This window comes from Zea mays, chromosome 1 (genome assembly GCF_902167145.1).
Source record: "Zea mays cultivar B73 chromosome 1, Zm-B73-REFERENCE-NAM-5.0, whole genome shotgun sequence".
Lineage (NCBI taxonomy): Eukaryota > Viridiplantae > Streptophyta > Magnoliopsida > Poales > Poaceae > Zea > Zea mays.
In genome coordinates this window covers 221,469,547-221,482,907 of record NC_050096.1, presented here as the reverse complement: position 1 = coordinate 221,482,907, position 13,361 = coordinate 221,469,547, and the positions used below count along the sequence as shown (strand labels likewise).

The 13,361-nt window shown below is 51.4% G+C and overlaps 1 protein-coding gene across 1 annotated transcript; it reads left to right on the top strand.

Moving 5' to 3' along the window:
• Positions 1-6,119: 6,119 nt before the first annotated feature.
• On the top strand, positions 6,120-13,280 carry LOC103643306 (cytochrome b5-like). The gene is made up of 6 exons (NM_001301572.2): positions 6,120-6,286; positions 10,332-10,465; positions 10,532-10,566; positions 10,719-10,796; positions 10,903-10,994; positions 12,931-13,280. Exons 2-6 carry the CDS (start codon positions 10,384-10,386, stop codon positions 12,998-13,000), a joined length of 357 nt encoding a protein of 118 aa, NP_001288501.2. The 5' UTR covers positions 6,120-6,286; positions 10,332-10,383; the 3' UTR covers positions 13,001-13,280.
• The last annotated feature ends 81 nt before the right edge of the window (positions 13,281-13,361 follow it).

Below are 13,361 nucleotides of genomic sequence, written 5' to 3'. Positions count from 1 at the left end.
GTTCTGTCCGAGTGACATTCTTGTGTCGCGGACGGTCCGCCGCAGGGGCCCGGACGGTTCGCGCTTGGCCTGTTTTTCCAAAAAGCTTCTCCTGTCCGGAATAATCTACGGTATTCCGGACAGTCGATTTAGTATAGTTATAGATGAACCTTTGGCACCTGTGTAACATATAATCTAGAGCAAACTAGTTAGTCCAATTGTTTGTGTTGGGCGATTCAACCACCAAAATTAATTAGGGACTAGGTGTAAGCCTAATTCCCTTTCACCGAGGCGTGAGATGAAGTGGCTCAGGGCCGCGAGGCATCCCATGACCCTCCGTACCCCTTTTAAGTCCTTGATGGGTCCCATGCTGGTGATGGCCGCAATCTTCTCCGGGTTGGCTTCGATGCCTCGCTCGGAGACGATGAACCCTAGGAGCATGCCTCGGGGCACCCCGAAGACACACTTCTCAGGATTAAGCTTGACTCCTTTCGCCTTGAGACACCGGAATGTCACTTCAAGGTCGGAGAGGAGGTCGGAAGCCTTCCGTGTCTTGACTACGATGTCATCGACGTAGGCCTCGACTGTGCGACCGATGTGTTCGCCGAACACATGGTTCATGCACCGCTGGTACGTCGCGCCCGCATTCCTCAAACCGAACGGCATGGTGACATAGCAGTACATGCCGAACGGCGTGATGAAAGAAGTCGCGAGCTGGTCGGACTCTTTCATCCGGATCTGGTGATACCCTGAGTAGGCATCGAGGAAGGACAGGGTTTCGCACCCAGCGGTGGAATCCACGATCTGGTCGATGCGAGGCAGAGGGTAGGGAACCTTCGGACATGCTTTGTTGAGACCAGTGTAGTCTACACACATCCGCCATTTCCCCCCTTTCTTCCTCACAAGCACAGGGTTGGCAAGCCATTCAGGATGGAATACCTCTTTGATGAACCCCGCTGCCAGTAGCTTGTGGATCTCTTCGCCAATCACTCGGCGCTTCTCCTCGTCGAATCGGCGCAGAGGCTGCCTGACGGGTCGGGCTCCGGCCCGAATATCCAGCGAGTGCTCGGCGACATCCCTCGGTATGCCGGGCATGTCCGAGGGACTCCACGCAAAGACGTCGGCGTTTGCGCGGAGAAAGTCGACGAGCACTGCTTCCTATTTGGGGTCGAGCCCGGAACCGATCCGGATCTGCTTGGTGGTGTCGCCACTGGGGTCGAGGGGGACGGCCTTGACCGTCTCCGCTGGCTCGAAGTTGCCGGCATGGCGCTTCACGTCTGGCACCTCCTTGGAGAGGTTCTCCAGGTCGGCGATGAGGGCCTCGGCGTACTCCACGCACTCCACGTCGCATTCGAACGCGTGTTTGTACGTGGGGCCGACGGTGATGACCCCGTTGGGGCCCGGCATCTTGAGCTTCAGGTAGGTGTAGTTGGGGACGTCCATGAACTTCGCGTAGCATGGCCTCCCTAGCACGACGTGGTAGGTTCCTCGGAACCCGACCACTTCGAACGTCAGGGTCTCCCTTCGGAAGTTGGAGGGTGTCCCGAAGCAGACGGGGAGGTCGAGTCGCCCGAGGGGCTGGACGCGCTTCCCAGGGATGATCCCGTGGAAGGGCGCAGCGCCTGCTCGGACGGAGGACAGATCGACGCGCAGGAGCTTGAGGGTCTCGGCGTAGATGATGTTGAGGCAGCTGCCCCCATCCATCAAGACCTTGGTGAGCCTGACATCGCCGACAACGGGGTCGACGACGAGCGGGTATTTCCCCGGGCTCGGCACGTGGTCGGGGTGGTCGGCCCGGTCGAAAGTGATGGGCTTGTCGGACCAGTCTAGGTAGACTGGCGCCGCCACCTTCACCGAGCAGACCTCCCGGCGCTCTTGCTTGCAGTGCCGAGCCGAGGTATTCGCCGCATGCCCTCCGTAGATCATGAAGCAGTCGCGGACCTCGGGGAACTCTCCTGCTGGGTGGTCTCCGTTCTTGTCGTCGTTGCGGGCCCTGCCACCCTCGGCGGGTGGCCCGGCCCTGTGGAAATGACGTCGAAGCATAACGCACTCCTCGAGGGTGTGCTTGACGGGCCCCTGATGGTAGGGGCACGGCTCCTTGAGCATCTTGTCGAAGAGGTTTGCACCTCCGGGGGGCTTCCGAGAGTTCTTATACTCGGCGGCGGCGACAAGGTCCGCGTCAGCGGCGTCGCGTTTCGATTGCGACTTCTTCTTTCCTTTCTTCTTGGCGCCGCGCGGAGCAGACGCCTCGGGAGCTTCTTTCGATGGGCGGCCTTGGGGCTGCTTGTCCTTTCGAAAGATAGCCTCGACCGCCTCCTGGCCAGAGGCGAACTTGGTGGCGATGTCCATCAGCTCGCTCGCCCTGGTGGGGGTTTTGCGACCCAGCTTGCTCACCAGGTCGCGGCAAGTGGTGCCGGCGAGGAACGCGCCGATGACATCCGAGTCGGTGATGTTGGGCAGCTCGGTGCGCTGCTTCGAGAATCGCCGGATGTAGTCCCGGAGCGACTCCCCCGGCTGTTGCCGGCAGCTTCGAAGGTCCCAGGAATTCCCGGGGCGCACGTATGTGCCCTGGAAATTGCCAGCGAAGGCTTGGACCAAGTCGTCCCAATTGGAGATCTGCCCCGGAGGCAGGTGCTCCAACCAGGCGCGAGCAGTGTCGGAGAGGAACAGGGGGAGGTTACGGATGATGAGGTTGTCGTCGTCCGTTCCACCCAGTTGGCAGGCAAGGCGGTAGTCCGCGAGCCACAGTTCCGGTCTCGTTTCCCCCGAGTACTTCGTGATAGTAGTCGGGGGTCGGAACCGGGTCGGGAATGGCGCCCGTCGGATGGCCCGACTGAAGGCCTGCGGACCGGGTGGTTCGGGCGAGGGACTCCGATCCTCCCCGCTGTCGTAGCGCCCCCCACGCCTGGGGTGGTAGCCTCGGCGCACCCTTTCGTCGAGGTGAGCCCGACGGTCGCGTCGATGGTGCTCGTTGCCGAGGTGGCCCGGGGCCGCAGGCGCGGTGTTGCGCGTGCGCCCGGTGTAGACCGAGGCTTCCCGCATGAACCGGGAAGTCGCGGCATGAGGTTCCGAGGGATATCCTTGCCTTCGGGATGCAGTGCTCTCGGCCCGCCGGGCCGCAGCGCCTTCCAGGAGATTCTTGAGTTCTCCCTGGATTCGCCGACCCTCGGTGGTTGACGGCTCCGGCATCGCGCGGATGAGCATTGCTGCGGTTGCCAGGTTCTGACCAACCCCGCTGGATGCGGGCGGCGGCCTGATCCTGACATCGTCGGCGACGCGGTGCTGGAGACCTTGGGGCAGATGACGTATTTCTCCGGCCAGGGGTTGGCCCACCCATGCCTGTCCGACGTTCCGACGGATCGGCTCAAGCGCTCCTGTTCCCCCGTTGAGCCTGGCCTGCGCCTCGCGGACTTGCTCGAGTTGTGGGTCGTAACCCCCCGCCGGAGCGGGGACCACAGCTAGCTCCCGTGGGATGTCGGCGCGAGGCACCGGCCTAGGGAGATCACCGTCCTCCGGCATGCCAAGATGGTTGCCTTCGGAGGGATCCCCTAGCTCGATGTGGAAACATTCGCGGCTTGGGCCGCAGCTCTCGTCGCCAAGGCTGCGGCTTCCATCGGAACAGTCGGATAGGCAGTAGTCACATGCGGTCATGAAGTCCCGCACGGCACTGGGGTTGCCAAGTCCGGAGAAATCCCAACCGATGCTGGGATCGTCATCTTCCTCGGACCCAGAGGGCCCGTAGGTCGAGACGTCCGTCAGTCGGTCCCAAGGCGACCGCATACGGAACCTCAGTGGGGTTGCGCTTGCCTCAATGAGAGCGCCCGCCAAAACGAGGTCGTTTGGCGGGTTGAGGCCGAGTCGAAATGACGCAAGATGGGAGTTAGTCGGTACCTTTTGGTCGACGAGGAGCGACGTAGTCACATCGGGGACTGGTTGCACCGTCATCTCTGGTTCGAGGGCGACGTCCTGCAGGCTTTCCGCGAGCGCGCCGGCGTCGTCTTCTTGCTCGGGGTCAGCGTGCCGCGAGGGGACGGCGCTTGCCTCCGTCTTGAACGCGAGGTCGACGTCCGGCGTGCCTTCCGTCGGGGCGTCGGGGGCGTCGATTCGCTCGACGGCCGACGAAGCGCGGCCTCCCACCTGGCCCTGACGGCCCCGCCTCCTCCTCCGTTGGCGGGGGAGAGAACGGAGCGAGCCCGAATGTTGCTCTTCCACCACGCGGGGAAGACGTCGTCGATTCCGCCGCCGGCGGGCGGGTTGTCGGCCGCCATTATCGTAGTCGCGCGGCGGTGGAAGAAGTATCATGTCGTAGCTGCCGTCAAAGGACATGAACTCAAGAGTCCCGAAACGAAGCACCGTCCCGGGCCGGAGAGGTTGCTGGAGACTGCCCATCTGGAGCTTGACGGGGAGCTGTTCGTCAGCACGCAGCAGGCCCCTACCTGGCGCGCCAACTGTCGGCGTTTCGAGACAGGGGGGTCCCTAAGCCGACGAGTGAGTGTGCTGCGTGCCCCAGCCCAGATGGGTCGAGCGCGTGGGCGAGCGCGAAGGGGGGAGAGGCGAGGTGGCCGGAGTCGAGTGTGAGAGAGGTGGAAGTCCCGCGGCCTTCGTGTTCGTCCCGCGCCCAGGTCAGGTGCGCTTGCAGTAGGGGGGTTACAAGCGTCCACGCGGGTGAGGGAAGCGAGCGGCCCCAAGAGAGCGCCTGTCCCGTCCTCGGTCCCGCGCGGCCAACCTTCTCTAAGAAGGCCCTGGTCCTCCCTTTTATAGTCGTAAGGAGAGGACCCAGGTGTACAATGGGGGGTGTAGCAGAGTGCTACGTGTCTAGCGGAGGGAGAGCTAGCGCCCTAGGTACATGCCAATGTGGCAGCCGGAGAGATCTGGGCACCCTGCTGGCGTGATGTCGTGGCTGTCGGAGGTGCGGCGGAGCCTGGCGGAGGGACAGCTGTTGGAGCGGTCGAGTCCCTGCTGACGTCGTCCTGCTTCCGTAAGAGAGCTGGGGGCCGCCGTCGTCATAGAGCTTGTGGAGCGCCATCATTGCCCCTCCGGCGGAGCGGGCCGGATGAGACGCCGGTCTTGTTCTCCGTGACCCGAGTCGATTCGGGGTAGGATGATGATGGCGCTTCCTGTTGACGTGGCGGTCTGTGCCCTAGGCAGGGCGACGTGGGGGTTCCTCCGAAGCCGAGGTTGAGTCTGCCTTCCGTTGCCGTGGCCGAGCCCGAGCCCGAGCCAAGGGGTCGGGCGAGGCGGAAGTCGTTCGGCCGAGGCCAGGGCGGAGCCCGAGCCCTGGGGTCGGGCGAAGCGGAGTTTCGTCGTCTTCCGGGTGTTAGCCCGAGTCCGAGCCCTGGGGTTGGGCGGAGCGGAGTTCGCCGTCTTCCGGGTCTTAGCCCGAGTCCGAGCCCTGGGGTCGGGCGGAGCGGAGTTCGCCGTCTTCCGGGTCTTAGCCCGAGTCCGAGCCCTGGGGTCGGGCGGAGCGGAGTTCGCCGTCTTCCGGGTCTTAGCCCGAGTCCGAGCCCTGGGGTCGGGCGGAGCGGAGTTCGCCGTGGCGCCTTTGGCAAGGCCTGACTGCCTGTCAGACTTACTCTGTCGAGTGGCGCTGCAGTCGGAGTGGCGCAGGCGGCGCTGTCCTTCTGTCAGACTGGCCAGTGGAGCGGTGGAGTGACGACGGTCACTTCGGCTCTGCCGGGGGCGCGTGTCAGGATAAAGGTGTCAGACCACCTTTGCGTTAAATGCCCCTGCAATTTGGTCAGTCGGTGTGGCGATTTAGTCAAGGTTGCTTCTGAGCGAAGCCAAGGCCTCGGGCGAGCCGGTGATGTGTCCGCCATAAAAAGGGGGCCTCGGGCGAGACGGAAGTCTCTCGAGGTCGGCTGCCCTTGGCCGAGGCTAGGCTCGGGTGAAGCGTGATCGAGTCACTCGTTTGGACTGATCCCTGACTTAATCGTACCCATCAGGCCTTTGCAGCTTTATGCTGATGGGGGTTACCAGCTGAGAATTAGGCGTCTTGAGGGTACCCCTAATTATGGTCCCCGACAATATATAAGTTATCGTGTTATTATAGGTTCCCGTTGCAACGTCGCCTAATAAACGAAAATTGTCTAGGACATGAGCAGCGTTGCCAACGGTTCGCGTAGAGCCAGTCCGCGGATCCACACGAAACTGCACACGACGCAGGCACTCGGCCTGCCGTGTGTCCCTTTCGGCCTTCATAGGCGCACTTCTCCCTCCCGCTCTCGCGCCGCCGCCCTCGTGCGTTTGAGCGAGATCCATACATCCCCATCCCATTTTGCACCCGGATTGGCTTCTTCTTCTACTACTGGTAAGGAATCCCTAGCCTAGCTGTGTAAGTCTGGCTTGGATGGGCTGTTCATACTGTTCTCTAATCAGGATCTTCCTTTGTGGGATTGGGATAGTAGCTCTCATTCCAACAGTCGAACCCATTTTGCGATTGGGATAGCTGCTTCAACGTCCGAACCCATCCAGCTTGTTTTCTTGCTTCCTGCAAGTCGTTTCTGTACCTTTCAGTTAGGCTAGATGTGGTCCGTCTCAGACCCAAGTGGGATTTCCTGACCGGACTGTCCCTGAACATGTATTTATGCTATCTTCACCCGATTCAAGGACACCTATTGAGTGTACTATCTAACTGAACAAAGGCACAAAACATTGTGCGACTGCGAAACTCACTGTCACCCACTGTCGGTGGTGGTGAAATTGCAGATATCTCTTTCCACTATACCGTTATATCTCAACCCAACAGAATATAATTTCAATCGATTTTGCAATAACAACATGTAGCTTTTTGTCTCAATCAAGTCAGGGTAGGCTAGAGATGAAACCCACAAAAAATGAGGATAGCAAAAATAGAAAGATAAAAGAAAGATGGTAGAGTTAAAGGTAAACAAAAAAATAGACAAAGATCATGGTTCAGGTGCGTTGATTGCTAGTCTACAAGCACACCTATCCCTAGCTAATTCCTTGGAGATATTTCACTCCTTAAGATCTCTCTTAACCGCCTTGTCCCAAGTCATTTTGGGTCGATCCCTACCTCTTTCTCTTTTTACAATATCGGTCCGTTCTAAAACCCCTCTACGCACCGACGCCTTAGGAGGTCTCCTTTGAACATGTCCAAACCATCTCAACCGATGTTGAATCAATTTCTTCTCGATGGGTGTCACCCCGACCCTATCCTGAATATCTTTGTTTTAAGCTCTATCCCTTTTTATATGTCGACAAAACCAACATAACATATGATCCCTGCTATACTCAGTTGTTGGACATGTCATCTTTTTGTCGACCAACATTCAACACCATACAACATCGCCGGATGAATCGTCGTCTTATAGAACTTACCTTTAAGCTTTTGTGATATCCTCTTGTCATAGAGGACGCATGACGCCATTCCAACCAATCGGCTGATATTCTATACCTAACATTATCATCAATGTCATCATCCTTTTGTAGCATTGATCCTAAATACCGAAAAGACTCCTTAGCCACTAGTTGCCCATCGAGGGTAACGTCTCCATTCTCATGTATAGTTGCGCTAAATTCACATATCATGTATTCAGTCTTTGTCCTACTAAGTCCGAAACCTTTCAACTCTAATGTGTGATTCCACAACTCTAGCTTCCCTATTAACCCATTCCCTACTTTCATCAACTAACACCACATCATCAACAAAGAGCATACACCAAGGGATACCCCCTCGTATGTCCTTTGTGACCTCATCCATCACCAAAGCAAATAAATAAGGGCTCAATGCTGATCCCTGATGTAGTCCTTTTTTTATTGGAAAGTTGCTAGTGTCGCCATCACAAGTTCAGACACATTAGCTCGACATTGAGGGAAAAGAAAATACTAGGCATAAAACAATGGTTGGAAGCAAAAAAATCCTTGTCACATTATTTGATGCGTTGAAAAGTAATTTGATTTGCTAATTGCTTGCTCATCATTGTGAAACATCATGTTTCGAACGTTTTAGAATTCATTGTAAAACGCCGTTTTATGATGTTTAAACATAATGTTTTAGTTTTCAACGCTATTTGTAGTGAAATGTCACGTTTCGAATGTTTTATCCCTAGCCCGTGACATTTGTCCCGGCCCAGTCTTAAGACAATAAGTCCAACAACCCATCTCTCTAACCACTCCCAATAGCCCTATCCTGCTCAGTTTCCCAGCCGCCACGGCGCCTCCAGTCCAGCTGCTCGGTGCCGCCAATACGCCACTCCAGGCCGCCGTCGCCTGGTGCCCGGCCGCGCCGTCGGCTTAGCTCTGCCCTGATGCACGTGCCGTCGGCTCAGGATGCTCCACCCTGAAGCCCAGCTTTCCCGACGCACGCGCCTGCACCAATCCACGCCGCCGGCCGACGTCATCTTCTGCTCCTCTGGTCCACTGCTCCTCTGTCGCCGATGTCTGCTGCTCCTTTGGCCTTTGCGGATGTCTGCTGCTCCTCTGGTCTCTGCTGCTCCTCCTCTGGCTGGTGCTGACCGACGTTTGCTGCCCGCCTACTCGTCTGGTACTCTGGTATATGCCCCAATGCTCCTCTAGTATGTGCTGTCGTCTGCCGCTCCTCTGCATTGCATTCCACTTTAGTTGTTTTGGTGTTATGTTTGCGATTGTGGACTACTAGACATCTCATTCCACTTTGTCTGCGGTTGTCGACTTGCTATTAGTTGAACTTGTGTTATTGTGCTAATGTGGGTGTGTTGAGGATTGGAGGCGAGGGTGCGAGGCTACTGGCGGGATGGGTAGCTGTTGACCCCGCAGTCGAGCTTGCGTGCTGAGTGTGAGTGGGGGAGGGAGCGGAGGATGGAATGCTGGTGCTGCGAGCCTGCGGGGAAGATGAAGAATCGACAGCCGCTATGTGCCTTTGCTGGTGGCTGGAGCAATGAAAAGGTTAGGCGTTAGGGTACGTGTGGTTGCGCTGGAATCTGGGTTTGTGCTGAATTAATGGGCTTCTAGATGGGCCACCAAATAAAAGTCCATACCATTCTTTTTTCCTTTCCTTTTCCACTTCTTTTTTCTATATAACATCTTTTGACAATTTATAATTCAAAAAATTGCTGAATTCTTTGAGTTTTGTACTTTAGATACCCATTAGAGTGTTCAAGACCTAATTTTGTGTGCAAATATGTATATTATATTTATATATTTATATAAACACCTCGCCTTAAATCTATATCTTCCTATCTTTATATATGAGTAAGGTGTTGCCTCGTCTTACTCCTTTCCGCTTAAAAGGTAAAAAAGGGGTTGCTCGCCTTATTGCCTTAAGGCCATCTCCAGCAGGCCGTGTAAACGACCGTGCAAAGTATTGTTTTGCACTGTAGATTGTACTGTTTGCAGAGTGGAGTTTGAAATAGGGGGTGAGATAGGTAGTGAGATATGGAGTCTGCTGGAAATAGTTTAAGAATTATGCTAACGCATCATTAATAACATCATCCATCATCTTAGCTATGATGTCACCCCCACTTCTCTCTCCGATTTAGCATTGATGGTAACATCTTATCAAAAGATGACATGATCGGTTTAGGGGGCTATAGTCTAGCCTTAGTTTGTTTTCCTTACTATGCTTCATAGTATCTTATGTCAATGACTCAATGGACTTTATGGAAATACCATTGCATTGTGCAGTGTGCTGACCATGGTTATTAAAGCGATAAAACGTTATGAACCACCTTTTTAATATTTAAACGTTGAAACGTCTTTTCAGACTTGCATAGAACTTCAAATATAGAATAAGTTCATACATAAGTTGAGTACTTGAGTTCACAAACCAAATAGCATAAAAGGAAACAGATCAGGTTCAACACAAGTTCAGCCACACTAGTTACAACTTGTATCTATGAAGTATCTATGATCAGTAACCATCATCCAACTCATCAATATCAAGACCTAAAGGAATGATTCACTGTGACTCAGTGAGTCACTGAGCAAAATCAAAATAGAGCCTAAAACGTAGGAGCTGGCTGTTGAGGATGGACCGCCTGGAAGGCTTAGGCGTTAGGAACTTAGGGGTTTTCCATCTTTTGGCCCAGGAAAGGAAAAGCCCACAACGAGTAGAACGTCCTAAACGCAAGTAAAACGCTCGGAGGACGTTTAAGCGACGTTTAAATGCGTGAAACGGACGTTCTACTCCATTTTGGTAAAACGTTCGGACGTTTTAACTCTTAGTCACGTTTTGTCGTTTAAACGACTTTTAAGCGACGTTTTAATAACAATGGTGCTGACATTGTCATGTTTTGTTATTCTTCACCAAGGATGTTATATCAGGTTTCTTTATTACTGATTCAAACTCCACACATAAATTTTACTCGCTCTGGAACTAATACTTTTGGCTCTGTTCTTAATTGAATCTTTTTCAGTACAGCACTTCTTTTGTGTGGCTGCAAAGTTCTGTAATTCTAGAGGAGCAAGATGGATATTATTATCATCATCTCACTTGTCATTCTTTTGGCACTAGGAGCTCTCTTTGTGATCCCAAAGTCACAAAATAAAGGTACAAGTTGCGTAATTTATTAAAGTAGCTTGACCTAGTTGGATCTGAGCAACTCTTGAATTGCAGGTAAATCAAAGAGAAACGACTTAGGAGCTGGAACGGTAAACTCTTCATTTTTAGTTTGCTGGTTTTCTTGAGCCTACAAATGCACGCTACAAGACATTTTCCCCTCATCTGCACCATAATACTGATAATATTTTAGATAGTTTGAAGAAATCATTCCTTTTTGTTTTTACTGTCTCTCTACATTCAGACATCTAGGAGCTTTACGACAGAAGAGATCTCTAAACATTCCACAAGGAAGGACTGTTGGATCATTATCAAGGACAAGGTTGTACAAATGCATTTCAGTTTCTCCCATTTCAATCCCCTATGCATTAAAATAGGGAGATTCAAATATTTTGATCTTCTAAATTTATCTTTGGTGGTTGAACCAGGTCTATGATGTCACTCCTTATGTAGAGGAACATCCAGGCGGAGATGCCATTCTAAATAATGCTGGGGGTGATTCCACGGAGGGCTTTTTTGGGTTTGTAACTTATATTGCTTCTTTATACCTCATATCATGCTCTGTCGTAGCCTCATTGGTTCAGCACTTCACTGCCTTTTTTTTTTCTCGAACACGCAGGAGATATGCGTATCTTTCCATTAATAGATAGAAGAAGGTACATCACAACACAACACACACAACTCAACCCACACGACACAAGACACAGCACAGCCACCACACACAAACACTCTGAACAAGGCACAAGATTATCACCCGGGGTCAAACACAAACACTAGAGCTGAAAGCAATTTCAACCCTTTAGCTCCGGCAAGACACCACATCCTAAGCTCATCACCAGCGAGGGTGAGAACACTTGCTAGGCTCGGCGACCTCCCATTGAACACACAGTTGTTGCGATGACGCCAAAGGCTCCAAGCGCCAAGAATTACTAGAGAATTGAAGCCTGATTGGAGATCTCGGGGAACCTTCTCCACAGCCCTGCTCCACCAGTCTTCTAAGCTGCAAAGAGCATTGTCCGGTGAAAGATTAGGCAACCCGGACCTGTGCAGCAAGAGGTACCAGAACTGTCTTGCAAAAATGCAAGAGATGAGAAGATGTTGTATTGTTTCCTCTTCTTGGTCGCAAAGGGGACACGCACTGGGGTGGGGTAGTCCTCTTTTAGCAAGACTTCACTGCCTTTCATGGAATTGTTTCTTCAGAAATTAGAAATTCATCCTTTTGGGTCATCCAAAATTTACATGGTATGCATTTACATATTGGTTTATTAGCTGTCGTTTTGAAGTTATGGCGATCTAATGGACTGATAAGTGAAGATTTAGCAACATTATTTTTCCTACTACAAACAATATGCCATGAAGACTTGGGGAGTGTTTGAATTCACTAGAGCTAATAGGTAGTTGGCTAAAAAATTGCTAGTGAAATTAGCTAGCCAACTATTAGCTAATAGCTAAATTATTAGCTAGCCTGTTTGGATGTCTATACTCTATAGCTAATTTTAGTAGCTAACTATTAGCTCTAGTGCATTCAAACACGCCCTTAGCATCATTTTAGAGTACATTTTAGATACTCTGTAAAAACATTTGAAGGGAAATGAAAAAGGGCAATGACAGTATCACCATAATGATAGGTAAAAATGGTCAGTTTTCTAAATTTCCTGTACTGCCTTTCCAGGTATTGCTACTACTAACATTTTGTACAGAAATACTATACACAAATAATAATTCCATAAAAGCTGTTAGATGCTACTTCAAAGCTTGTCTTTATTGTTGATTTTGTTTGCTCTAGAGTAGAATTCATGTTAAATCACACTAGATTGATAAATCAGCTTAAACATGTTTCCATTTTGAGCTGAAGTCCCAGTGTGTGTCCAAATTCAAAAGTGATCTTTATTTAGCCCACTTTGTTATGTGCACACCAAGCACCACTAGTTGCATGATAGCTATGTAATGAAATGATGGTATTGATGGAGCATGTGTTTCTTACCTTGCCTTTTCCTGAACTGGAATATGTCATAAGAGCATCTCCAACAAGGTGACTCAAAATAGTGCCCTAAAAATTAAAATGCTAAATCATTCAAAGTGTTTAGTGCACTAAAAACAAATTGTGCTCCAACGGTTAAACCCTAAATCATGTATTTTTGGAAGTGAATTATATTATTAGGAAAGAAAATATTGAGAATAGTGTAGAAAACAAAGATAGGGCACTAGTATGGGGTGTAGTATATTTGGGTCACTTCATGGAGTGCTCTATATTTTTTTGACAAAAAATTGTAAAATAGAGCACCGTTTAGAGTCTATATTTTAAGATAGGACACTGTTTTAAGGCACTGTTGGAGATGCTCTAATATGCCTTTGCTAGTGTGACTTTCATGCTTTTGCATGAACGGACTCAGTCTCTAGTTAGTTTCTGTTTTTCTTCCTCAGCTCTATGACATTCCTTTTTTCTGGATCCACAGGCCACAGCATGGCACTAGGGTCTTCGATATCATCGAGGATTTCTGCATCGGTCAGTTGAAGGCTTCATGATGATGACAGGATAGTTTGTATTGAATTTATTACGGGACATAAATTTGTGAGAAGCTACATTTTATCTATGTTTGAGCATTGCGACCATCGAGCATATGAATGCCAGTATAATTGTTCCACAACTGTTATTAGGCCTGCCCTGAGCTGTGATGTAGGAGATCGTTTTTTTTCCCCTCTGATGGGGCAATGTGAGCTGTTCGACCACTGGTTGTTGTGCTTGCACATTTCTGTTGTTGGACAAGACTGAAACGTTTTTTTCCCAATTGTTTTGTTTAAATCAGGACTCGTTTCTCATGATCACTTCTGAAGGGATGTTATGGTTAAGATGTTGCAAGTTTGATTTTAACTTGGTCGTTGAATG

Excerpts from the sequence above, each read along its gene's own strand:
- LOC103643306 (NM_001301572.2), top strand. The coding sequence starts at position 10,384 with ATGGATATTATTATCATCATCTCACTTGTCATTCTTTTGGCACTAGGA. Across the intron at positions 10,466-10,531 it reads CCCAAAGTCACAAAATAAAG|GTAAATCAAAGAGAAACGAC; the intron begins GTACAAGTTGCG and ends CTTGAATTGCAG. Across the intron at positions 10,797-10,902 it reads GGATCATTATCAAGGACAAG|GTCTATGATGTCACTCCTTA; the intron begins GTTGTACAAATG and ends TGGTTGAACCAG.